The sequence below is a fragment of the Daldinia childiae genome, assembly GCF_008694065.1.
Source record: "Daldinia childiae strain JS-1345 chromosome Unknown Scaffold4, whole genome shotgun sequence".
NCBI lineage: Eukaryota > Fungi > Ascomycota > Sordariomycetes > Xylariales > Hypoxylaceae > Daldinia > Daldinia childiae.
The window spans coordinates 2,799,745-2,823,405 of record NW_022984645.1 but is presented as its reverse complement, the minus strand read 5'-3'; the positions used below and the strand labels follow the sequence as shown (position 1 = coordinate 2,823,405).

General features: G+C 45.6%; 10 protein-coding genes across 11 annotated transcripts; 4 read left to right on the top strand and 6 right to left on the bottom strand.

Annotated features, from left to right (window-relative positions):
- Nucleotides 1-590: 590 nt before the first annotated feature.
- On the bottom strand, nucleotides 591-1,095 carry GL218_05050 (putative prefoldin subunit protein; the record flags this gene model as incomplete). The annotated part of the gene is made up of 3 exons (XM_033581685.1): nucleotides 591-762; nucleotides 837-1,003; nucleotides 1,066-1,095. 3 exons carry the CDS (start codon nucleotides 1,093-1,095, stop codon nucleotides 591-593), a joined length of 369 nt encoding a protein of 122 aa, XP_033435717.1.
- Nucleotides 1,096-2,299: 1,204 nt separating this feature from the next.
- Nucleotides 2,300-3,804, bottom strand: GL218_05049 (Alkaline ceramidase 3; the record flags this gene model as incomplete). Its single annotated transcript, XM_033581684.1, has 8 exons — nucleotides 2,300-2,442; nucleotides 2,524-2,538; nucleotides 2,613-2,747; nucleotides 2,819-3,032; nucleotides 3,095-3,234; nucleotides 3,304-3,451; nucleotides 3,600-3,638; nucleotides 3,703-3,804. 8 exons carry the CDS (start codon nucleotides 3,802-3,804, stop codon nucleotides 2,300-2,302), a joined length of 936 nt encoding a protein of 311 aa, XP_033435668.1.
- Nucleotides 3,805-5,352: 1,548 nt separating this feature from the next.
- On the top strand, nucleotides 5,353-7,973 carry GL218_05048 (Protein SGM1; the record flags this gene model as incomplete). The annotated part of the gene is made up of 2 exons (XM_033581683.1): nucleotides 5,353-6,960; nucleotides 7,014-7,973. 2 exons carry the CDS (start codon nucleotides 5,353-5,355, stop codon nucleotides 7,971-7,973), a joined length of 2,568 nt encoding a protein of 855 aa, XP_033435669.1.
- Nucleotides 7,974-8,099: 126 nt separating this feature from the next.
- Nucleotides 8,100-9,225, bottom strand: GL218_05047 (Ankyrin repeat-containing protein C6C3.08; the record flags this gene model as incomplete). The annotated part of the gene is made up of 7 exons (XM_033581682.1): nucleotides 8,100-8,245; nucleotides 8,310-8,547; nucleotides 8,609-8,622; nucleotides 8,679-8,781; nucleotides 8,878-9,006; nucleotides 9,067-9,092; nucleotides 9,171-9,225. 7 exons carry the CDS (start codon nucleotides 9,223-9,225, stop codon nucleotides 8,100-8,102), a joined length of 711 nt encoding a protein of 236 aa, XP_033435915.1.
- Nucleotides 9,226-9,653: 428 nt separating this feature from the next.
- Nucleotides 9,654-11,108, top strand: GL218_05046 (Pre-mRNA-splicing factor prp46; the record flags this gene model as incomplete). The annotated part of the gene is made up of 1 exon (XM_033581681.1): nucleotides 9,654-11,108. The coding sequence occupies one exon, from the start codon at nucleotides 9,654-9,656 to the stop codon at nucleotides 11,106-11,108; it is 1,455 nt and encodes a 484-aa protein (XP_033435916.1).
- Nucleotides 11,109-11,263: 155 nt separating this feature from the next.
- On the bottom strand, nucleotides 11,264-13,591 carry GL218_05045 (Origin recognition complex subunit 1; the record flags this gene model as incomplete). The annotated part of the gene is made up of 3 exons (XM_033581680.1): nucleotides 11,264-12,647; nucleotides 12,719-13,161; nucleotides 13,232-13,591. The coding sequence occupies 3 exons, from the start codon at nucleotides 13,589-13,591 to the stop codon at nucleotides 11,264-11,266; spliced, it is 2,187 nt and encodes a 728-aa protein (XP_033435231.1).
- A 1,086-nt stretch (nucleotides 13,592-14,677) lies between these two features.
- On the top strand, nucleotides 14,678-16,441 carry GL218_05044 (uncharacterized protein; the record flags this gene model as incomplete). The annotated part of the gene is made up of 4 exons (XM_033581679.1): nucleotides 14,678-14,908; nucleotides 14,988-15,547; nucleotides 15,607-15,888; nucleotides 15,946-16,441. The coding sequence occupies 4 exons, from the start codon at nucleotides 14,678-14,680 to the stop codon at nucleotides 16,439-16,441; spliced, it is 1,569 nt and encodes a 522-aa protein (XP_033435927.1).
- Nucleotides 16,442-16,567: 126 nt separating this feature from the next.
- On the bottom strand, nucleotides 16,568-17,408 carry GL218_05043 (putative prefoldin subunit 5; the record flags this gene model as incomplete). The annotated part of the gene is made up of 5 exons (XM_033581678.1): nucleotides 16,568-16,662; nucleotides 16,711-16,828; nucleotides 16,888-16,997; nucleotides 17,110-17,277; nucleotides 17,384-17,408. The coding sequence occupies 5 exons, from the start codon at nucleotides 17,406-17,408 to the stop codon at nucleotides 16,568-16,570; spliced, it is 516 nt and encodes a 171-aa protein (XP_033435899.1).
- A 610-nt stretch (nucleotides 17,409-18,018) lies between these two features.
- GL218_05042 (CTP synthase) lies at nucleotides 18,019-20,651 on the bottom strand (the record flags this gene model as incomplete). Of its 2 annotated transcripts, XM_033581676.1 has the most annotated exons (12): nucleotides 18,019-18,662; nucleotides 18,807-18,968; nucleotides 19,077-19,392; nucleotides 19,446-19,637; nucleotides 19,717-19,724; nucleotides 19,781-19,929; nucleotides 19,989-20,086; nucleotides 20,140-20,164; nucleotides 20,226-20,281; nucleotides 20,352-20,398; nucleotides 20,454-20,462; nucleotides 20,603-20,651. In XM_033581676.1, 12 exons carry the CDS (start codon nucleotides 20,649-20,651, stop codon nucleotides 18,019-18,021), a joined length of 1,755 nt encoding a protein of 584 aa, XP_033435900.1. The 2 variants fall into 2 exon arrangements, with proteins under 2 accessions (XP_033435900.1, XP_033435901.1); XM_033581677.1 differs by lacking the exon at nucleotides 20,454-20,462.
- Nucleotides 20,652-21,216: 565 nt separating this feature from the next.
- Nucleotides 21,217-23,391, top strand: GL218_05041 (Phenylalanine-tRNA ligase alpha subunit; the record flags this gene model as incomplete). The annotated part of the gene is made up of 9 exons (XM_033581675.1): nucleotides 21,217-21,595; nucleotides 21,657-22,038; nucleotides 22,095-22,173; nucleotides 22,281-22,385; nucleotides 22,457-22,732; nucleotides 22,793-22,859; nucleotides 22,978-23,010; nucleotides 23,081-23,159; nucleotides 23,241-23,391. 9 exons carry the CDS (start codon nucleotides 21,217-21,219, stop codon nucleotides 23,389-23,391), a joined length of 1,551 nt encoding a protein of 516 aa, XP_033435913.1.
- Nucleotides 23,392-23,661: the final 270 nt, after the last annotated feature.

Sequence of the window (23,661 nt, the reverse complement as noted above, 5' to 3'; positions counted from 1 at the left end):
CGCTTGCCGTTTGTATACCTATGCAGAAATAGTATACATAACATCATTGATAGCATCAATAGCATTGATAGGTATTACAACATAGGTACTAATTTAAGACATTTTAAAACCCGAAAAGTTAGAAGTGTCAAGTACTTATTACACTACATGGAAGTAATCATTAAAGTGAGCCGCATAAAGGTAGGATTAGTGACTGAATTTAGTGGCGAACCACACATCCCGTACCATTACCATGCTGCCATGCCATCTTCCCTTTTTGTCTCCCAAGAAGTTTATGACTGTAGCCATGTTCCACAAGTAGCCGCTTTGTTATTCGGGTAGGATAGACAAAATAAGCACTGACGCATCACGAATCACTGGTGAACAGCCTCCTTAGCCGGGAGGTTCAAATTCGATCTAATGCCTAGGCAGCTAGATCACGGTTGATTGTTCACCTTCTAGAACTACTAATACACTGCACAACACCTCCGCTTCTTCCCCCCATTTGTTGCGCCAGCGTTCCGTGTCGCGTGATCGGCAGGCCTCCGTGTAGCCAGCGCAGCCAAAACTCCCTCCCTTCTGAACCGGATCCAGAATCTTTGCATTTTACTCTAAGACGCGCCCACACCGCCCCTTAGCATGCGGTCTATCTGGTCCTTACTATTCTTCTGCGAAACCTCGAGGTAGTGCAGCCTCTTGCCGAGCCCGTCTACCTCGCCTTCCACCTCCTTGATCTGGCCCTCTAGTTTGCCCTTCATATCGGCAACGGGCATGGCGACAAACCTGCGTTCCGGTTAGTGGTTACTCATCGGTATACCCGATACGGGTGGCGGGGGAAGAGAAGAGAAAAGCCTGACATCTTGCCGACGCCTTCGTAGACATTAGTGTCGGCTGGAAGCGAGGATATCTCGCTGCGCGTTAGCTGCGCCATTCGCAATTCCCGTTGCTTAGATACTTGTTGCGTTCTGACGAGGGATATCTGCTGCTGCGCTGCAATGGCCTGCGTCTCAACCTCTCGCAGCAACTATATATTGTAAGTTTTGTAAGTGGTTGTATAGTCTTGTCATGAATATTTAAATGACATACCTTCTGCAATGCCTCGTTTGAGATGGACATCCTCCCGCTATGAATTTGATTTTTATTTGTTTGCTTTCTCGTTTTCTTGGACTAATCTCGGCGCACCCTGAACTTGAGATGGACTGTGTATATTCTTTATCCTTTATATCGCGGTAGATGACTAGACAAATAGAATACCTATTAGATTTTTATCGGTTGCTTGCATTACCTAAGGTGCATGTATGGACGTTCCAATGGTAATGCAAGGCAAGAGAGGACTTTGATTGAGATGTCACTACATACAGTGTACCATAGGTACAGATACCTAAGTAGGTAGATATGTATATAAAGGGGTTAGAGCTAAATATGTAGGTTTGCGTGCGAATGGTGGGGTTATGTATGCAGTAACTACAGTGTGACATACGTAGGTACCTAGTTTCTAAGATAAAATTAAATGTACGGAAGTCGCCTTCAAAAGTTTTGTCCATACCAAACACCTGTCAGCCTTGGCCACAGCTGTCGAACAGCTGCTAAGTAGCTTGATCCACTTGGCACTCAAAAATCATGAAGTATATTGGAATCTACCATTTCTTATATAAATAACTACACGACCAAATATATTTTATAAAATATAGCCTTTGGATATATCGTAAATATAAAAGCTCAAATCTATTTCGGCATAAATCTTAACATTATATCTTACATATTTGAGGTTAAATAAATAGATGAAAATGAGGTATAAAAAGGAGTACATTTGGTATTACGGCAGACAGTTGTTGCCAAGACTTGCCAAGCTGACAAGGGCCGACCTATGGACAAAACCTTTGAAGGCGACTTCCGTACAGAACCCGATGTCGTACCTAAATTTCGTGGCCATATCACACTGTAACAGTTACAACCCGATAGAATTGACTTAACTTATTCTATTTATTCTATTAGGGTTCTAGCCTAGCCTGGAGCTATCAAGCTCCACATAGACGGGCTTTAGAGTATACCCTAAAGTAGACGTTCGTCTATATTTTGTAAGTCACCAAAACTGAACGCTCGATGTGATGCCTCTAATGTTCGTAATCGCCGAATGGATATGTCGTCTAATCTCTATTCGAGTACGCTTGTAATCACATCAAATATCGCTGCTATCTATCGCTGTCATCTATCGTTACCGTTTATCGCTAAGTAGCATATGTGGAGTATAGTGAGTTCTCGGGTGGGCGTGTGCAAGAGTATTAGGTATTTTGATCGTCTAGCAGGGCTGGCGTGCTCTCTATTGCTTTTTCTTATCCGTTACGTCCTCTAGGGCGACTACTTCTGGCATCCGGAAGATCGAGGGCCAGACAAGTTGAAATTTATCCTCATCACCGTCTAAACAGCGGTGGATCCAAATGCGCCAGACAATGTAGAAGTATGCTAATAAAGACAGTCATGTTAGTGGGGAACTAAGGTCATCATTTATACTTACCCATTATTCAGGATAGGGATTACACTTACCACCTATTCCAGTCACTATAGGAGAAGATATAGGATATTAGTAACTATCCCCTAGATAAAAGCATACGAGAAACAGGGGGTTTTCTAACTCAAATGCCACCAAGAATGACCTTCAAGGACGACTGCCCAGGGAAGCTGGAGTTGATGCCGCCATTTACGAATCGTATTGCAGTACATATTATCCAAGTTCCAGATAAGATAACCACCGAGGAATATGCTGAGCCCTAATGAAGAAACCGAATCGTTAACATGTAACATAACACGATTGCCAATCACGTTACTATCAATGGCTTACCTGTTGCAACCAAGACCCACATCTGTCTTATCATCTCATTGGTTGTCGGTAACCTCGGAGCGCGAGCTTCTCGTTTTCTACCTTCTTCTCTCGCCTTTAGGGCCGGCCGGAGTGTTCGCTCCATAATCCACATGTTAGAGAAGACCACCGTGGCGGTCAATACCGCATAGGCGTCTTGGTGGAATTGAGGATCCTTGGTTTTATAATATCTTGTCTAGCAATCCATTGTTAGCATGCCCAGCTGTTCCATGAACAGCGACAAGGGGCAAGACGAACAGTTATAAACCACGAAAGCCAGAGAAGGCCGGTACCAAGGAGGGAGGAAAAGCGAATAGATCTACCGTATGTAAACGTAGCGAAGCACATGAAACAGGTCGTATAAATCATGGCAAGTTCGTCCACTAGTTGCATAGGATCTATCAAGTGTTAGAGCGCCGTGATCTGGACGTTGAGAAACCTGCTCCATCAGTTGTCCGCTGGCTTACACTTAAGAGTAGCATGGAAAAAGGTAGACCCTAGGCCGACCACTATGTATCCAGCAAAAGTGACAACGAAAATCAGAGGGTGTGAATATTTTATGCACCCTCGGATGCCTTTGAGGCCTAGCCATACGAAGAGAGCATTGGTGAAGGTCTAAATGCAACATGCCGCACATAATAAATTAGTCTCCGAAACGATGCATTCTCCTCGTATATATCAAGCTCAAGGGGGTGAGGATTATGACATTAAAAAAAACCCCGAGAATTAAAAGGGAATAAATAAAGGGAAAAAGGAAGCCTACATTGCAGACTTCGGCACAATAGTAACTCATAACGTAGTCCTGAGATTTAGTGTTTAGTCTTATACTCTTTTGACCAGGAAGAGTATGTATATATTTCACTCACCTCCTCGCAAAAGTTCAATGTAGAAGTTTTCTCTCCCCAGAAACCATGCCGAGGTTCATGGTAAGGAAAGCTTAAGGCCTCGATGAGGCTCTGCACAGACATGTTTTCGAGGTAGGTAAATCAACTTATAGTTAACATAAGTGTCGTTGTTAGGGAACTAGTTCGTCTTATTATATGAACTTATGAATAAGTTGCTATAGTTAGAGATAGGTGGGCGTGTCTCCGTTGAGCTTGTCTGGGTAAGAATGAAGAGAAATATGGAATGGGTTGTGTAAGTTGCGTAGTGTTGAAGAAGTGTGTCTCCGGCACTCCGGTGAGAATCAAGGTAGTGTCGAACCGTTCTTACTACGTACCTACTTTGCATCTTACCTCTGAACCTTATATCCGTACTCTTATACTACACATGCTTTTTCTTACGTAGGTACTTACCTTTATAGTATAGCTTATTACCTATTACGGCAGATACAGGATTAATCTAGAAGAAAAAAACATGTGAGTATGTGCAAGTATACCTAACTTATTAAGGAAAAGCTTTTGGGGACCCCTAATTTAATAGGTAGGTACACAGTCGGTCTCGAAAAGTAATGGCGCAGTCTTGGCATTTTCTTCCAAAAACAACACCATATAATATATGTAAAGAAAAGCACAAAAGAAGATAATAAAAAATAGAAAAAAATACCTATTGACTTTTTGGCTTTTATTATTATTATAGGTATTTTTTATAATTTTATTGCTGTAAAAATGGTGGAATTATAAGTATATTAATATGGTATATTAAAACGTTATTAAAAATATATGTTTAAAGTTATATTTCTAACGCATTATTATCCTAATAAAAAAACTAAAATGATAAAAAGGTATAATGGCCTTTTTCAAATAAAACGATATATATTATAATTTTATTACTATTTATTTTGCTTGTATAACTGGTGATTCTTTAAGAAGGGTTAAATGCCAAGACCGCGCCATTACTTTTCGAGACAGGCTGGTACATAGTACAGATCAAGCAAGTGCATACCTTTAGAGGTACCTTAGGTAATCTAAGTACATGCATGTATGTAGTCTATATGCAAGTATCCAGACTCGATCAATTAAGATGATGATATGCAATATAGCGGATAACGTATCGGACTCTTTTTGATGACGCCTTGGGTGTTTTCTCTTAACAGAGCAATCCTCCAATTTAGTACCGGCTGACATCTTCTAGGCGTTTGAAACAAACAGCTCCCTTTGGTTGGTCTATTTCTAGTAATTCATGACTGCCAAGATTCACCCGCAGAATCCATCCGCATTAGTTAGAAACTCTTGCGCGAAAGCAGTGCCTCGTATTCTAATACGACAGCATATCCGGCAACTTATACGGACTGCCACCATCTTACGATCTGTCTAATTTATAGCTGTCTTCTGACGACAAGAAGAACCAAATGCAACCCCAATTGGAATTCTATAATTTCTACTCTTAGTAGATCGGTAGGACAGATCTAGGTTTCATCATATCGTCGCTGTGACACGTCAGCAATCAGCGCATAACGCTCTGTACAATGCGACGGCTTCCTTTCCGGGACTGCTTGGAAGAACGAACTACGTGCGACATAACCACTCGTTAAAGATTATCGCCCTAGTTACAGCGTAGGCCCGAGAGCCTCAGATATGTCAACTCCCCAGAAGTCGTCGAGATGGGGCTCCTTTTTGTCCCAGGCTGTCGCTGGCGTCGAGGCTCGCCTTGACAATATCCTTGCCGAAGAGGATGCGGCAAAGCAGTCATCACCGCAACGCCCGACCAGAACATCATCGACGTCTTCCGCTACTACAACCAGCGTTCCAGCTCGGTCTACTACGCCTTCACGATCCTCTAACGATCGACTGCAAGAACGGCTAGCTCGAGCTGTCGCCGCAAGGAATGCCGCCCAAAAAGCCGATGCCTTGCCTGCTAGATTAAGTTCTGAATCAGCTCCACCGACTCAGAGTCCCCGTACCAGCACCGATATTCCTTCCGCAACATCCACAGTACAGTCTCCACCAAATGCCGAGAAGACAGAAGACTTGAAGGATGATACAGTTAGCGAAGCTCCCGCTTGGTCTACACTTAGCGACGGGGCTTCTGTGAGTCTGCCGGCGCCAGCAGTTGATGGGCAAACTACGAAAGACGACTTGTATACCCTACCAAAACCTGATCGCGAAGTTCAGGATGATAAGCCCGAGCCACAGACAATCGAAGTTGAGGAAGAACCGTTGGAAACCGAAAACACCTCGGCGTCTGCGGCCTTATATGAGCAGCGCATTACCGACCTAGAAAAGACCTTAGAAGAGGCCAATATGCAACACCAGGAAGAACTCCACAGCCATGTTGAAAGGGTTGATGCTCTACAGGCTAAACTACAATATTTAGCCCGGCAAGCATCAGAGGCAGCAAGAACCGCTGCCGCTGCCGCGCCGGCGGGTAGCGCAGACAAAAACGATGCTGAGAAGGACCAGCAGATTGCTCAGTTGATGGAGGAAGGGCAAAAACTGGCAAATACGGAACAGAAACATAGAAGCATAATCAAAAAGTTAAGAGGCCAACTCGTCATGGTCGAGAAAGAGCTTAATGAACAGAAACTCTGGCGTCAGAAAATGGAGACAGAGCTCAGTGCTCTACGCAAAAAGCTGCACGATCAAGGTGATGTCGAGAAGGCGAATTCAGATTCACAAAAGCAAACAAGCCAACTGAGAAGAGATTTGGAAGTGCTCAAGGCTGAAATTTCTTTGAAAGATAGCACAATATCCGAACTTAAGGATCGGCTGCAGGAGGAATCCGACCGAGCTAAGACGTTGGCTTCCAAGGTGAACGATCAGCTACGAGAAGCGGGAAAGAAACATGTAAAAGAGCTAGAAGAAACGGTTGCGATGCTAGAGGTAGAGAAGAGTTTAATAGCCGACCGTGCGAAGTTACAAGCAACAGAACTACAAGAAAAGGCTGACAGGGCTGCGGAACGGTCTCGTGCCGTAGAGTTAGAACTCAAGAGCGAAGTCCAGATCCTCGAGAGTAAATTAGAAGCCCTTCGGATTCGAGCAGAAGAGGCTTCAACAGGCGCTATAGGGGATGCGCAGGCAAAGCTACTCCGCCAGATAGAGACTCTTCAGACGCAGTATTCTATTGCTAGTGAGAATTGGCAAGGGATAGAAGCATCTTTAATTGCAAAGACTGCGGCCTTGGAGAAGGAACGAGATGAAGCGTTACGGCGCGAGTCAGAAATGAGGCGGAAAGCCCGGGAGACGGTAGGTGGTTCGCACCCCCTGAATCAAATGCAATCACTAATGCTTAGGATCAGGCTTCTCGAGCCAGACATCAAGAAGAGGAGTTGGAAGAGGCGAGAAACCAACTACCCAGCGTGCAACAAGATTTGTCCTCGCACCGATCGGAAATTGAAGCCCTGCGCAAGCGGGCCGAAGAGGCGGAGGCTTCACTAGCTGAAGCGAAGTCTGATTTTGAACGGCAGCGGTTAGCATGGAAAGAAGAAAAAGCAGAGCGGACAGATTCAGACCGACGGAACTGGCTAGAAGATATACCAACTGCTGCCTTCCGTAATATTAGTCGTCCAGAATCTCCTCTATTAACAGCGCCGCAGAGAACATTTAGCGGTGAGTTCTTAGGGTTACAAAATTATCCAACAAGACTACGCAAGACATCGGCACCCTCTAGTAATGGCGACCCGAGTCCTGGTGATCGACCGGGATCGGCAAGGCGGCCATCAGGACAACCTCCTATGCGGTCACCTATGTTCCCCTTCTCCTCGGTACAGTCATCGGGGACACCGCCATCCCTATCCGGCGGCTTGGAGATATTGGCTTCTCCGTCAGCACATGCCATGGATAGGGATGATGTGTTTGAAAACGAAACACCTGCATCTCCTCACAACGTATTGCAGGATATGATGTCGGTATCTACTATGACAGCAGGGCCGTCTGTGCAACTAGTCGAGAGGATGAGTGCTGTAGTCCGTCGATTAGAGAGTGAAAAGGTAGCAGCTAAGGAAGAGCTTGCCAGGATTTCAAGCCAACGAGACGAGGCTCGCGGAGAGATCGTCGTCTTGATGAAGGAGATGGAGGCCGAAAAGGGGGCCAAGAAGAAAGTAGAAGAACTAGAGAAGGAGGTGGCACTTATCAACGAAAGGTACCAAACTACGTTAGAGATGCTCGGGGAAAAGAGCGAGCTGGTAGAGGAGTTGCGTGCAGATGTGGACGATGTCAAAGCCATGTATAGGGACCTCGTGGAACGCACAATTAAATAAGGAGGCAGTGATTCGTCTGGGCCTTATATTACGCCTGAATTGAATCTCTTGGGGTATAAGACATAGTAGAATACTATGAGTAGCGTGCTCGATCAATGACGAATAGTCAACACCCATATGAGCTAATTACAGGTCGATTCCCTCATTTTCTGCCCCCCGCTCAATGTATTTGCGAACCTCCTTGTCAGGTGCAAGATCTAACGCGAGATATCCGTCTGAATCTCGCTTGTCAAACTCGGCGCCAGCCTTAAGCAGGGCGACTGCGGTATCTCCTGTATCTTGTTAGACATGCCGCAGGTGTCTTATGGTTATAATTAATTATAGAACGAAACTAACCGTGACCTTCAGCAACCGCATGATGCAAAGCTGTGTACCCCGAATTATCAGTCGAATTGAGGGGGCTTTTATTTTGTAACAGCAAGTTAACCATGGGCACCGAGCCGACGGCTGCGGCTCGGTGAATCGGATACTGGCCGCGCTTGTCCCTGACTCGGGTGGAGGCCGGAGGCTTGTGATCTAGGAGCTTACGAGCTACCTCGAGATTGCTCTTAGAAGCAACAAAGTGAAGAGCTGTCTGTGATGGTATTAATAATTGGTCTATAAGTTCATGCTGACATCTTAGCTCTGTAACGTACCTGTCCATTATAGTCTACCGGAATTAGCTTTTGAAATATTGGATTTGGGCTGGTTAGGGGTAAGGCTTACTCTTCTGGTTTACATCGGCACCTCTTGAGAGGAGTAACTCGACTACTGCGTCGCCGTCTTTTACACTTGCAGCGATCATTAAGGGGGTCCAGCCACTAGCATCCTTAAGACGTTGTTAGTTGTATGAAACTGAAGCCTAAAGATGTGGTACGAGGCTAAGTAGGAAGTATATCTACCTCCGTGGCCAATAGGTACTCACTTCAACGTCCGGGTCGAAATCTTTCTGTTGAGCCAACATCAACACTATGGGTTGGTTGTTCGCAGATGCAGCCCAGTGTATAGGAAGGCGGCCGTCATCATCTTTGAGAAGGGATAGCTTTGGATCTGCCTATTGAGCTCCTTAGCTATACTAGACTCTCATTAAAATGGGTTAAATCCATGAGCTTACGTTTAGTAAAGACTCAACGACGGTGACTGTCAGATGCGGGTTTAAGTTAATAAATCAGCTTATAAAGAGACGAGGTGATATATAATATATAAGGGAAGCCTTACCTTTGCCCTCCCTTGCCGCAGCATGTATGGCGTATCTTGACTGGTCGGAAGCCATATCGTACACTGGGGATCACCTAGGATAAGTTTAGGTATAGATTATAATTATGACACGTTTACTAGAGAAAGTGTTTGTTAAGGAATATAAATACCTACCTCCTAGGTAAATATGGTTTCTCTTTGGTCCAGGCTCCTGAGGTACAGCGTCATTCACATCAAGCATCCGAAGTATCGAGGTACCTTTAGTAAAGTATAAGATAGGTAAAAGTGGATCTATATGTTACCTTAGGTACATAGTCTTATGCGGGACTTGACATATATTCAACTAATGAGTTATACGGTATACATCCAGTCTTATCGATAATGCTTGTTAACTTGTACCTGGCTTAGATCCAATAGTTACATCAATCTAAACATTTGTTTAACCATTTGCTTCAAACTTTTGCCATCATCTCTATTATCAACACTCTATAGTCAGCCAACACGATGGAGGTCGGCACCCCCGATCTCAAATCTCTTGTACTAGAGAATGCCCGACGCTCGAAATCTCTATTCGCAGACCCATTAGCCCGCGAGTCGGTGCGCAAGAAAGTCAAACTGACCGACGACGCGCTCGAACCCCAACGCGAGAAAGACGCTCTATCCCTCCGCATCCACGCCGAATACCAATATGTACGAGAACTACCTCCCGCTCTCGCCCAGAAGCAGGCGAGTGCCATGAGCTCCAGGAAGAAGGGCAAGAGGCCAGCTGTGAACGAACCCCCGGCCGCACCAGAAGACCAGAAGACACAGAAGCTGATCGAGGGCATCGCGCAATCCTCCTCGTCCAGTACAAACAATCTCCCTTCAAACTCCAACGCCCTAGTCCATCTGCAGCGACCTCCCGCTACCTTACCTGGTTCAAGCACCACCACATCCCAATCCCTAAGCGTCGCCCGAGCGCAGGCCACGCATCAAGCCAAGCCCGACTGGCATCCCCCATGGAAGCTCATGAGAGTAATTTCAGGCCATCTAGGTTGGGTGCGCGCCCTAGCCGTCGAGCCGCACAACCAATGGTTTGCTAGCGGTGCCGGCGATCGCACCATTAAGATCTGGGATTTAGCAACAGGGAACTTGAGGTTAACTCTAACAGGCCACATATCCACCGTGCGAGGCCTCGCCGTATCCCCTCGACATCCATACCTGTTCTCCTGTGGCGAGGATAAGATGGTAAAATGTTGGGATTTGGAAACAAACAAAGTGATTCGGCATTACCACGGCCATCTTAGTGGCGTGTATACCTTATCATTACATCCTACTCTCGATGTTCTAGTAACAGGTGGACGAGACGGCGTAGCCCGTGTCTGGGACATGCGCACACGTAGCAATATCCATGTGTTATCCGGACACAAGGGCACCGTAGCCGATCTCAAATGTCAAGAAGCTGACCCGCAAGTCATAACCGCGTCTCTCGACTCCACCGTGCGCCTCTGGGACCTTGCTGCAGGCAAGACCATGGGCGTCCTCACACACCACAAAAAGGGTGTCCGCGCATTAGCCCTCCACCCCAGCGAATTCACTTTTGCGACCGGCAGCACCGGCAGCATCAAACAATGGAAATGCCCCGAGGGCGCCTTCATGGGCAACTTCGACGGTCACAACGCCATCATCAACTCCCTCGCTGTTAACGAGGATGTCCTGTTCTCCGGCGGCGATAACGGTTCCATGAGCTTCTGGGACTGGAAAACCGGACACCGATTCCAGTCTTTGGATTCTATTGCCCAGCCGGGGTCCCTAGACGCCGAGGCGGGTATCATGAGCTCAACGTTCGACCGCACGGGACTGCGGCTTATTGTCGGTGAGGCAGATAAGACGATTAAAATATGGAAGCAGGATGAGAAGGCAACGCCGGAGACGCATCCGCTCGAGTGGAAACCTACGCTGGGGAGACAAAAGTATTAATTAATTAGTAGTCAAAAATTGCATAATTTGTATTTTATTGCTCGCACTTAGGAGTGTGTTTTAGTATAGACACTCCGCGCCACGAAGGACGGAAACAGATGATAACTATCAGGGGTATTAACGTCGTAAATCTTGTTTTTAGTACTATCTGTACATTAAAATGCTATACCCAGCGCCCGAATCTCAGGGTCGTCTCGAAATGCGAGCTTAATCTCTTCATCACCTACAGCAAGCCTGATCTTGCTTGGACGTTCTGCTCTCTGGCCTTCAAGAATGATGATTCCAGCTCCAGTGAGATCAACCGCAGCTGTACTAATGCCTGCCGGTCTAGGGAGCTTTTGCTCCTTCTTTCGTGTGTTCAAGTCCGCTTTGGAATCTCTATCCGTTGTATGTCTCAGTAAACCAACTCGACGGCTACCGGCATCTAATACCAGAGCCCGGTTCATCTCCTCCATCACATCGCCATAGGTACTATCAGGCAAACCCGTCCGTTCGTTCCTCACTAGTAGGGACACGAGAATTAACTTAGAAGCAAACGGGAGCGCTCGTAGGTATTGCTGCAAGGGACTTGTGGTCGCCTCGTTGATTGCTCGCTTAACTGTCGCTATCGTGACCTTACCCCGCGAGCTCTTTGTTCTGTCTGCTTCGCCCGTTTTTGCCTTTGCCCTCTTACTTGGAGTTCCCGGGTCAGGGTCCGAGCCCTTGACATCAGCTTCAGCTAGCTCAACAGCTCGCCGGCAGATATCGAGAGCGCGCCGCGCATCGCCACTCACAGCAGCGACTTTGCGGCTGGCGAACTGAACGGCATCTGGTTCGACAATGTTACCCGGAACACCCTCAAGCCGCGACTGGATGATCTTCATGAGTTGTTCGTGGTTGTAGCCTGGGAATGTGATACGTGTTAGGCCCAGACGACTGCTAATTTTGTTGCTAAGCGTTCTCTCCGGCAAGTCCATCGTGTTAGCCACTGCCAGTACAATAAGTCGCGAGTGTCTCAGCCCAGGCCAGTTGAAAAAGTTATACATGACGCTTTGGTTCTTAGTAACGAGTTGGTCGAGCTCGTCCATCAGGACAACACAGGGGACTCGTCGAGGGCTCGGGTTGTTAAACTCTCGCTCGAGGAGATCTAGTGCCTGGCTCGGGCTGACTCGCTGTCCCTTCAGAGCTTCCCAGAGGAGGGAGTACGATTGGTGCGGGTCGGTTATCTTCATACCATTGATTTCGACGAAGATAAAGTCGTCTAATTCGTCGGATCGCACCGCTTCGTCTAGCTTTGACACCACCTCTCGTACCGTAGCCGTCTTCCCCGTTCCTGGAGTTCCAGAGATATAGATACAAGCACCAGAGCCATCAGTAATAGCAGCCTCGAGATGCGAGTACACTAAAGAGAACTCAGATTCTCTGCAAGGTAAGCTAGTTGGTACCGATGCAACGTGTAATTGAGCCCTTGCAATCTGGAAAGGGGAAGACTGGTGGTGGCTTGGCGAAAGTATTCGGGTAGCAAGTGGAGTAAATTCCAATGCCTTTTTCACGACAACTCTAGTAGCCTAGGTCAATAACACATTATCCCAATTTCCAGGATATGATGGATTACGCATCCAAGTACCTACCTGCGGTTGGATGGTGTCATAACTTGTTTTGTTTTCTGCCTCTTTTTCGGCGTAGTGACCGGTCGAGGGGCGCCATCATCAGAAGGACAATCCTCATCTCGCTCTGGCTGGGTAGCCACATAGTCCGTTTCTCGGGTAGATATATCATGATTACGTCGCTTCCTTGTCGACCTCGTCCCGCTCCGTACCAATTCTAGAAGGTCATCCACATCTCCTTCCCTACCGGAATAGACGTCCTCCCATATAAATTCTTCTGTGTACGTCGCAGTCCTCGTATTACATCCTCTCTTGCAAATGAAGGTCTTGTTGTAGCCTGGTGAATTACGAGGGACCTTACCACTGGGATATTCCTCCTGAAACTTCTGTTGGGACATGACCACGGCTCTGCCGTTGATAGAAGCTAATGGATTAACATCAGTGGATGGTGTGATGTATAATTCATTCTAAGTTCAGTACAATTAGCAAGGGAAGAAGGGAAGCAGGGAGGCGTATAAATTAAAACAAAATACCAACCGGTAGGAAATCAGTTCTCTTCCGATCGCTATTTCGGATCTCTTTCTCAGTAGAAAACCATAGGAAATTAGCTGCCTTATCTCCATCCTCGTCGGCTTCACGGAATTCGGCAACTATAGCGACCCAGGCCTCATTGGAGCCATCAGCCTTTAATAGAACACAATCACCAACGTAGCATTCGAAAGTGCCCATGCGAGCACCCACTATGCCATGATGAGCATTCCTCTTCCTCTTAGTAGGCGACCCAGATGACTCGGCTTCCCGGTAAATCCACTCCCAGGGGTGATCATCAACACCTAACTCATCATCCGAGTCATCTCTGGCGACCCCCTTAATGACGTTGGAAGACCGGCGGACCATCGGGAATTACTAATTAAAATCAAAAGGGTGCAATGAGAATAAGTTATTACAATTCAAAATGAGGAAACGTTCTAGAAACCCTGCTTACTCAATCAAGTAATTGATTAATTGGTGGGCATTATAATAAAACAAGTGTCGGTAGGTGCACTTGTAAGTGGACAGCAGACGGCAGACAGCGGTAACTTGCAGATTAGACGCGGCTTTTCGTGTACGGCAGATTCGCGCAATCACGTGACATATTAGTACAATCAATTAACCCGATTAGGTATAGCTCTAGTATGCCGACAACATGGTAGAAATTATATGAATCCTCATTCATGAAATTGAAAATAATAGAAAATATCTATCTAGTTGATGTTTTTCTAATGTTTGCTCATACATAGGTATTATATAAACAAAATATGTGGTACAACGTAGCTCTTTGCCTTGTACACTACATGTACAGAGCGGATACTTGCATGTGCTACGGCGTCATGCAGTACGGGTACAAACTCAACTTACATGTACATTGTAATCAAGGTAGGCGCCGCCTACTCATAGAGCCCTAAGCAACCAAGGCAACTACGGCAACTACCGATTCCTACTACTTTATACGTCAACTACAATGTCGGCATTTCAAAAATACATATATAGTTGTCCGTCTTTAGATTCCATCGCCAAACTATTCTAACCAGTTTCCTCGAACTTGAAACCCACGACATATCTATAGAAGCTTTGTCTCATAATATTAATACAATTTCGACTTGACAGGTTTATGCCTTTGTGACTTTTCTTCATTTGATTCTAAAAACTTGATACTGGAACATACATCTATGCTGCAAGCTACAATGGAGTCCTTGATAGACATGTATGTGTCTTTCCTATCTTTCATAATTAGTCATCTTAAATCCACGAGCGAGAGACTAACTTGTGACTTGTCCTATCTTTAACAGTTCTGACTCGTCCAACAACGTTGATTGTGGCGGTGATCCGGCATATTCCTTAGACTTACTTCTTCAAGGATCAGACAACGAGGAAGCTGCACTCCAATACTTACCAGTTCTTCATCCTGGTGCCTACAATCCCTCGACCTACCAGCCCTCTGCCATGATTTATCCACTCAACGCAACTGGTAACACCTCGAAAATAGATGCCAACATCACTAAGATGGACGACACGCACGCAAACATCAGCACCCCCGACTCTCAGCCGGCACCTACTAAAACAACTACCCAGACAGACACGTCGAGTTTCGAAGAAGAACCCAAGCCGGTTATCAGCCTGCGCACTGCATCCAAAAGCGCGCATAGCATGGCTAATCCTACTGAGAAAGTGAAGGTTTGTAACTCCGCCGATAGCTTTCACTCGTATGAAAATAATAATAGCTAATACGGTCTTCCTTTTTTTAAAACGTCAGGTCAACTTCATCATTTCTCACACCCCGGAAGTAGCTTCGGGGGTAATCGAGGCCGTATACAAAGAACTGAGCCGAGCGAATGACAATCTTGAACTTCGCCAGACCCCCCAAGGCTCGTACATGAGAATCAACGGCCTTGCCAAGAACATCAAAGAGTACATCAACTTGGTACAGGATGTGGCTAAGGACTTGATCTCCAATGACTCCATCAAAGGATCTAATGTTTTCATGGAACCTCCGGTTGAAATCGATAGCACTACTCAGGTCCTTCTATACACCAACCCTGTATCGGGCGAAGTACGGCCAATGCTACAGCCAGGACAAGATGCTGTTGCCGGTCTGCAACTTCTAGAGACTCCTGAGCAGTATAAGGCGAAACTAACCGATTATCTCTACAAGTCGCTAATCAAAGCCGGCCGTCTCAAGTTGTCATTGACATTAAGAGTTTACTTAGGCCAATTCATATTGCGAAAGTACCCGAAGAGCAAAGAAGTGTATGGGTACAACGACTTTCATACCATCTTGAAGAATCCCCGAGCTTCTGGATGGCTAAAAAACTGGTGAGTACTTGGACCTTGAAGATTTATAAAGTTAGCCGGTGTCACTAACGATTGAATAGGATCGGTGACGAGACATTGGCTAAAAGAGTCCTAGGTTTTGTCAGGAACAGCACAAACGGTCCATTCAAACCTATTGGCAACCAGGCGGCCGTAGCAGCGGATGTTTTACCGCAATATTCTCTCGAGATGCGCTCTGAGGGGACCAAGTTTGATGTACCGATCAGAAAGAGAACTGGGGAGAGGTCAAGAGGTACGATCATTTGTCAGCTCTACCGCGTAACTTCAAGTAAACTTGATGCCAACCCTGCCGAGGCTAATATTTATAACTTGAGCCTTGGAAAGTAAGTCTACTACTAGATAATGAATTGGTATGACATACAACCTGACGCCGCTACCAGGAACCTCGACTGGCAATTGGAAGGCATCGAAAAAGACAAGGGCGCAAAGACATTCCCTGAAGTTACCCAGTACTTAAGATCCGCCAAAGCCGAACTATTAAACTCGGAGCGACCTCACGACCTTAACGTCTATCCAAGCGTCAAGCTGGAACCCTTCATCGCGGTGGAGAGTAAAATCAAGTATGTCGCGGTCAAGACAATCTATCAATTCAGATGGAAGGCCACAACGTACATTGTCGAGATCGCAGTCAACCACCGATGGGACAGCATCAATGCCATGAGAGCCAAGGCAGTGCCGAAGATCGAACTTGGAATCAGCATCTTTGGAGAAGACTGGGAAGAGGAAGATGATATGGTTGGCAACGTCTGGGGCGATGAGTTGGAGTATATACTTGAAGGTCCGCGAGGTGAAACGACGCCTAAGGGCCCTGATAGGGTTGACCATTTCCTACGGACAATTGGTAACATTCGTGATGCCCTAGAGCACCTCTTCTAGGGTTGCCATTTCAGGTTCGGACCATGAGTTATGATAGAAAGGATGTATCAAAACAGTCCCTACTTGTTGATAGTTTGGCGCTGGGGCTTTGATGCTTGTTAAGAGCTAAAATCCATCAAGGATATCTCACAGCTCTTGGCCGTTTACGATGGTGCTGTTTGCTGCGCTCCACCGACCATTTTTTGCCTCAAAACTAATAGTTTCGCGAGTTGTATTAGCTACTAAAACGGAGAGAAACCTCAGATTATGATGTATAGAGTTAATAATACCTTCTTCGACAACCCGTACGTTGTTAGTTTTGCCCTGCACAATTACTTCTAGATCCTTTATACTTGCTCCTAACTCGCCCACCTTGTTCTCGTAGAAATCTGCCGCCGATTTGATATCCTATACTCTCATGTCAACAAATTCGTAGTCCTAATGGCCATGCTACACGTGCTTCTTACCTTCTCGACGTAAAAGCCGGTGCCAATGTCGACGACGACGTGGGACGCGTCAGCGAGAGTCCCACGCACGTAGAGGGAGTTGGTAAGGGGGACGAGGATCGCATTGTTTTCTATAATTTCTTAGATTTTGAATTCAAATTCGCTTTATCATCATAGCTAGTCCAAGCCGAGCAATAGCAATAGCAATAGCAATAGCAATAGTAATGGTGACAGCGGACGTACCCCGTAGAGCGGGCGACTTATTTTTATCCTGGACGCAGCGTAGACATTCGCGAAACTTGGACTGAGCAGCGTGGAGCTGGGTAAAGGACGACGTCAGGTGCTCGAGTTCTTCGTCGAGTTGTTTCTTCACCTGGCTAAGCTGCTGGGCGCTCAGGGTGTCGAGGTTGACTGTTGGTTTAGAGATGGAGGGGTTAGTCAATCAATCAATCCTATATCTATCCATATCTACTTGGAATAGAATAAAATGAAGATATAGGAGTGGAAATTAACATACTTGTTTCGCCGTTACCGCTAGCCATTATATAGTCTATGGTCTGATATATCAATTGCCTTGCGGAAAATATAAAAATTATAGGTTTGGGTTGGTTGAATAGAGCTCAACTTTGTGTAAATTGAAGATGTGGTGGGGGGATGCTTCTATGTACTACTACAGTTGTACCATGTATACGGCAAGAAAAAATGGGGCGGCTTTTTCATATAACTACGTCCTATGTGTAGTTACCTAACTCCTAACTATGTGTTACAAAGTTAACTATTCAAGTTACAGCACTCGATTAACGCAGTTTCATTATAATCAAAGTTTCATATTTTTTTCTTCTATCGTCTCTTTTAATATATATTTGTAAATCGTGCAACTAGAATATCATAGTGCCAACTGACTTACACCAGGTAAACGTGAAGTTATATGATAGTAACAAATCGAACCCAGATTGCGCAGTAGTCCCCTTAGTTTGAAATAACTATCCGTTCTAGCTCCATATAGCTGGACGGTAAGTAAATATGTTCCTTTGTTTGTCTCTAGGTTTAACTTCCCATTAAAAACAATGAGTCTGGTAGGACTCGCCTTGAATGCATCCTAGCATATGCTATCTATTACGAAGAAAATATAGTCCTCTATCATCTGCAGAATCAGAAATGAACGCTCTCCTCCGCACCATTGGCAAGACCGTTAGTTTGCTTCTTTTGTTGTCGTATCTCCTGGATAACCTGGTCGAGGCAGCCAGTGCTCGCAGCCATAAAACCGAGGTACGTAGGCGACGGAGCGAGAACGCGAGATGTAAACTCGGGGTGAGCCTGGACTCCAACGAAAAAGGGATGATCCTTCAGTTCAACCACTTCCATACGCTTTCCTGATTCATCCTTGCCGATGAAGTTGAGCCCGGCCTTCTCGAGCTCCTCGATATAATCAGGGTTGACTTCGTAGCGGTGCCTGTGTCGCTCTTCCATAATGGTGGAGTCTCCGTACAAAGCCCGAAGTTTACTCCACTCACTCCCGGATTGGAAATGTGTTGCTTTTGTACCGAGTCGCATTGTGCCGCCCATTATTTCTTTTGACCCTTCTGGCATGAAGATGACAACACGGTGTTCGGCGTTGGCATCAAATTCTTCCGAGGTAGCACTCTTGTAACCACACAGATTCTGAGCAGCTTCTATAACGGCGACCTGCATTCCAAGGCAGATTCCCAGGTAAGGGATCTTGCATTCGCGTGCCCATTTTGCAGCCTTAACCATCCCTGCTACACCTCTACCACCAAACCCTCCCGGGCAGATGCCTATATTGAATTAGCCAGTAGCACGTTAAAGGCACCCGGAAATATTTAGATGGCTCAAGGCCTACTTTCCGAGCAGCCACTATATCAGGATAGATTGCGTTCTAGCTCCCTTGCAATGAGGATGACGAATATTAAATTACTTACAACCAGAAGCAACAGTAAGTTGTGACCAAGCCTTATGATATATGGTAGGATCGCTCTTCAAAGTAGCGTCTTCAAGGTGCTCTGCATCAATCCAGCATAAGTTTAGCTTGCGATTGCATCGCATTGCCGAATGTTCTAGAGCTTTGATCACAGAGAGGTAACCTAGACATGGTACGTTAGTTTTCGCTATTCTAGGGATAATATACATCTTGACATAAACGACACCTGTGATTCAGTAGACAAAGTTATAAATGAATTGGCGATACTTACTATCAGGAAGTGCGATATATTTACCAACCAAAGCAATTATTACCGGCTCCAGGTATGGCTTTGTCACGACAGTCTTCTTCCACAATTTCCATAAGTCTTCGCCTTTGCTGACCAAGGTCGGAGGGATCGATAATTGGTCTAACATCAAGGCTTCGCGTAGACGGTGAAGTAAACCCTGGTCTTCGAGGAGCAGTGGTACTTGGTAAATAGTCTCGATATCCCGAACGGTAACAACCTGCTTGAATTCAACTTGACAGCTTCGGGCGATCTTTTGGGTCGTAGCTTCGTCGAGAGCGCGCTCGCAGCGGCAGGCAATCTGCAGGTGCTCTTAGTTGACAATATCACGCAATACCCCATTTTGGTACTAACTAGGTCTGGTATTAAACCGGCGCTTCGCATCTGTTTGATAGCATGCTGTGTAGGCTTGGTCTTCTCCTCGCCGTGGATAATGGGCACGTAAGAGACATGTATGTTGACCAAGTTTCCTTTGCCAACCTTATATCTGAATTGAGTTAATGCTTCGACGAAGGGCATACTCTCAATATCGCCAACAGTGCCACCCTATTATGAGCCAATTAGATCTGTAAAGTCAAAGCCGATTGCACAGCTAAATGATAATAACTGCAGTGTAAAAACGTACTAATTCAACTATAAACCAATATCAATTAGCGCCTGAAAATTCGCTAGGGACCATGAATACATACTGATACAGACATCGGGCTCTTCGCTACTATCGTCGACAGGTATCCTCGCTACCCGCTGGATCCAGTCCTGAATGGCATCTGTGATGTGAGGTACAACCTGGACTGTGCGACCTATGTAGTCGCCCTTCCGTTCCCGTTCGATGACGGCCCTTCAGGGGAGTTAGTGTAAGGCAAAACTAAAATAAAATAGCAGGCCAGCGTGACGAACTTGTAGATCTTGCCGGTTGTGATGTTGTTCTCGTTGGTGAGGTTAAGGTTCAAATAACGCTCATAGTTTCCGAGATCAAGATCGGATTCGCCTCCGTCCTAGTTCCTATTAGCATGCCAGTAACGATACAACACTGAGAGTCAGATTTCACCTTCAGAACAAAGCACTCCCCGTGCCTTCAAAATTAGATTACTGTCAGTATTGCAATACATTTATCGCCTCAGGTATCTCACCTACTCGAGTGGACCTAATGTACCAGCGTCTACATTCAAATAAGGGTCGATTTTAATTGCCTAAGCCACAATCCCTAATTAGCATATGATCGTTAAATGACACGGAAAAGTGCATGCTCATAGTTCATACCGTAACCTTAAGACCTGTCGTCTTAAGTAGGAGCCCAGACGAGGAAGCTTATAAAAGTTAGCAGAGACAGAATTATAAATGATTCATTTCTCGCTGCTATACCTATTATGCCTATCAAATAATCAAGTTAGCAGCTGAAGCCGACTTTAGTTTATTTTGTCATCATTGTCGTAGTAATTAAGCCAGTTATTAGGGCAACTCAAAACAGATGATTCGGGAGAAATTGTAAACAAGAATGAAAAGGGTAATACCTTTGCCAATGCCGCTGATGACACCGCCGCTAACTAACACGTACTTCATCTTGCTAACTTGCCGCGAAAGCTTGGAAAACGTAGACGTAGACGTATGAAACCGGCGTCAATTCAGGAAGGGCTACCTATTACTAGGCTTGGATAATATACCTAATAGGAGGAAAGGGAACTGTTAGGAATAAATATAAAAAATATAATTATTTGGAAGTTTTGCGGCAAGTCTGACTCTGCAGCAGGCAGAATAATGATACTAAAAAAAAAAGTTTATCTGACTTACTACTAAACAAGCTTTCTGACAAGTACCCCTCTATCGATAAGGTGACTTTAATTCTTTTTTATTCACGTTAGGCAGGCGGTAAAAGATTGACGTGGGTGAATAGGTGAATACTGGTACGTACCTGATGGAGGGGCATGGTAGACCCTGGCTTCTCTCTTCTTGGTGGGGTGAGGGGAGGAGGGGTGTTCCTAAGTCGCGAAGCAATTAATTCGTAGTATCAAATGTGACTCAGGCTCACACCAGCTTCATATAGCATCCAACAACCATAAATTTTCACACTTTTTACTACCCAAACGCAACGCATGAAATCGAATGAGCACTAATTCTCAAGTTGAGCATGGCATCCTCAACAACGAGTACCCCGTCGGGGGATCTCGCCTCCCGCATTCTTCAGTCCCTCGACCAAACCTCGCCGCTCCTCTCGTCCGAAGCCTTTCCGGATGCCAGCTTCGTCGAAGTAAAGGCTGCTCTAGACCGATTGGCCTCTCGTGATATGGTGACCTACGATACGATAGAACGAGAAGAAGCTATATTAGAGCCTGAGGGTGAGCAGATTGCTGCCAATGGTAGTCATGAAGCTCGCGTATTCGATGCCTTGCGCTCAGCCATCGACGGCCTAACCGTGCAGGACCTAGAGAAGGTTATTGGCGACAAGAGTGTTGTTAAGATTGGCCAGGGCAAGGCGTTCAAGGAGAAGTGGATATCGAAGACGAAGGGTAGGTGTACAGACACCATTCCTACTAAGCTGATGCGGCTAACAAACTGGTACAAATGCAGATGGCAAGTTCAAGGCTATGCAAGAATCTATACAAGATGTTACCAAGGAGCAAATGTTAACCATTAAGGCGACACGAACATACCCTGACGCTAAACTACTTGCCGATTTGAAGAAGCGAAAACTTATCAAGATGCAAAAGATTATTAGCTTCAAAATTCATAAGGGCACCAAGTTCGCCCTGAAGATCCCTGAAGAGGCAACGGACTTAACTGCCGACATGATAAGTACGGGGTCGTGGAAGACTGCTACATTCAAGCCGTACAACTTCAAAGCTTCAGGAGCAGACCAACGGTCAGGTGCATTGCATCCACTCAGCAAAGTTCGTGCCGAGTTCAGGCAGATTTTCTTTGAGATGGGGTTCGAGGAGATGCCCACCGATAAGTACGTATTTCCAATGGTAGAAGATTCGTCCAAGCTAATATAGGCTTCCTCTTCAGGTTTGTCGAGTCTGGTTTCTGGAATTTCGATGCCCTTTATGTGCCACAGCAACACCCAGCGCGTGACTTACAAGACACCGTATGCAACCACCTTCTTTTCCGCCATCATATATTGGAGGATATTTATGATATGCTTTAGACCTCCTCTCTCCACCATTAATAGCTCCTAACATTTTGCTGGTATAGTTCTATATTTCCGATCCTGCGGTGGCTGATAAGCCTCGAGAAACATCGCCTGATGACAAGAAAGACTACAACGCCTACTGGGAGAATGTGAAGGCGGTTCACCAAGTATGTGTCCTCTATATAACATCAGCTGGACCCTCTAAACATTCGGGAGATTGCTAATTTACGGGACATAGGATGGCAAATATGGTTCAATCGGCTACCGATATCCTTGGTCGGGGGACGAGTCACTACGATTGGTGCTACGTACTCACACGACAGCTATCAGCGCAAATATGCTTCATAAACTGGCAGCCAGAAAAGGCCCAGATGGTCGCCCACCTCCAGCACGCTATTTCTCCATAGATAGAGTGTTCCGAAATGAGAGTGTTGACGCAACACATCTTGCAGAGTTCCATCAGGTCGAGGGTGTCATCGCTGACGCAAATTTGACTCTTGGTGGCCTCATGGAGGTGAGCGTCTATACTTACTAACTATAACAACAAAGCGAACCTATCACTGACTGTATTTAGTTTATGGATATCTTCTTTGGCAAGATGGGTATCACTGATCTCAAGTATAAGCCAGCCTATAACCCTTGTACGTACTCTTCCTCCAGGTCTACTCTGTCCCTATTTTTTTTAATAAGACCGTGGATGTCATTCCGGGATTTCCAATAGCTTAGGTATATATCTACGTTTTGCTAATATTTACTTAGATACCGAACCTAGCATGGAAATCTTCTCCTATCGTACGTGTCTCGCCGCAAAGGCGCATTATCTTTTAATCCCTTTCAACTAGATACTAATATGTTATAATAGATAAGGGCCTAGGCAAACTTATTGAAATAGGGAATAGCGGAATGTTCCGGCCCGAAATGCTCGAAGCTATGGGATTCCCGTACGTATAATATCCTCTACTTGTTTTGCTATTCTCTGGAACTTCCTTCTTTAAACGATAAAATTCTTACTTTGATTATAGCCCGGATACACGCGTGTACGGCTGGGGTCTATCTTTGGAAAGGCCTACCATGATCAAATATGGAATCTCCAATATTCGCGAACTTCTAGGCCACAAGGTAGATCTGAAGTTCGTCCAGAGTAGTCCCGCTGTACGTTTAGATAAGGATTAGAAGGAAAAGTTGCGTCTTTTCCCGATAGAAAGAAGCCTACCAAGAGCAGAACCAATAATATCCACTATCTAATGTCTCGATAAACTTCATAGTATACAGTGGTACCTTTCCTGGACCAGAATAGGATATGCTCCCAAAGGGGATATCTTCTTTAGGTAAACTTCTTAATGTAAATATAACAGACATGTGGGAGTTAAATCCACCGGTAACTGCACATGGGCAGTCAAAGGGTTCATGATCGATATAGAAGCCGCCTATACTGCTCACGTG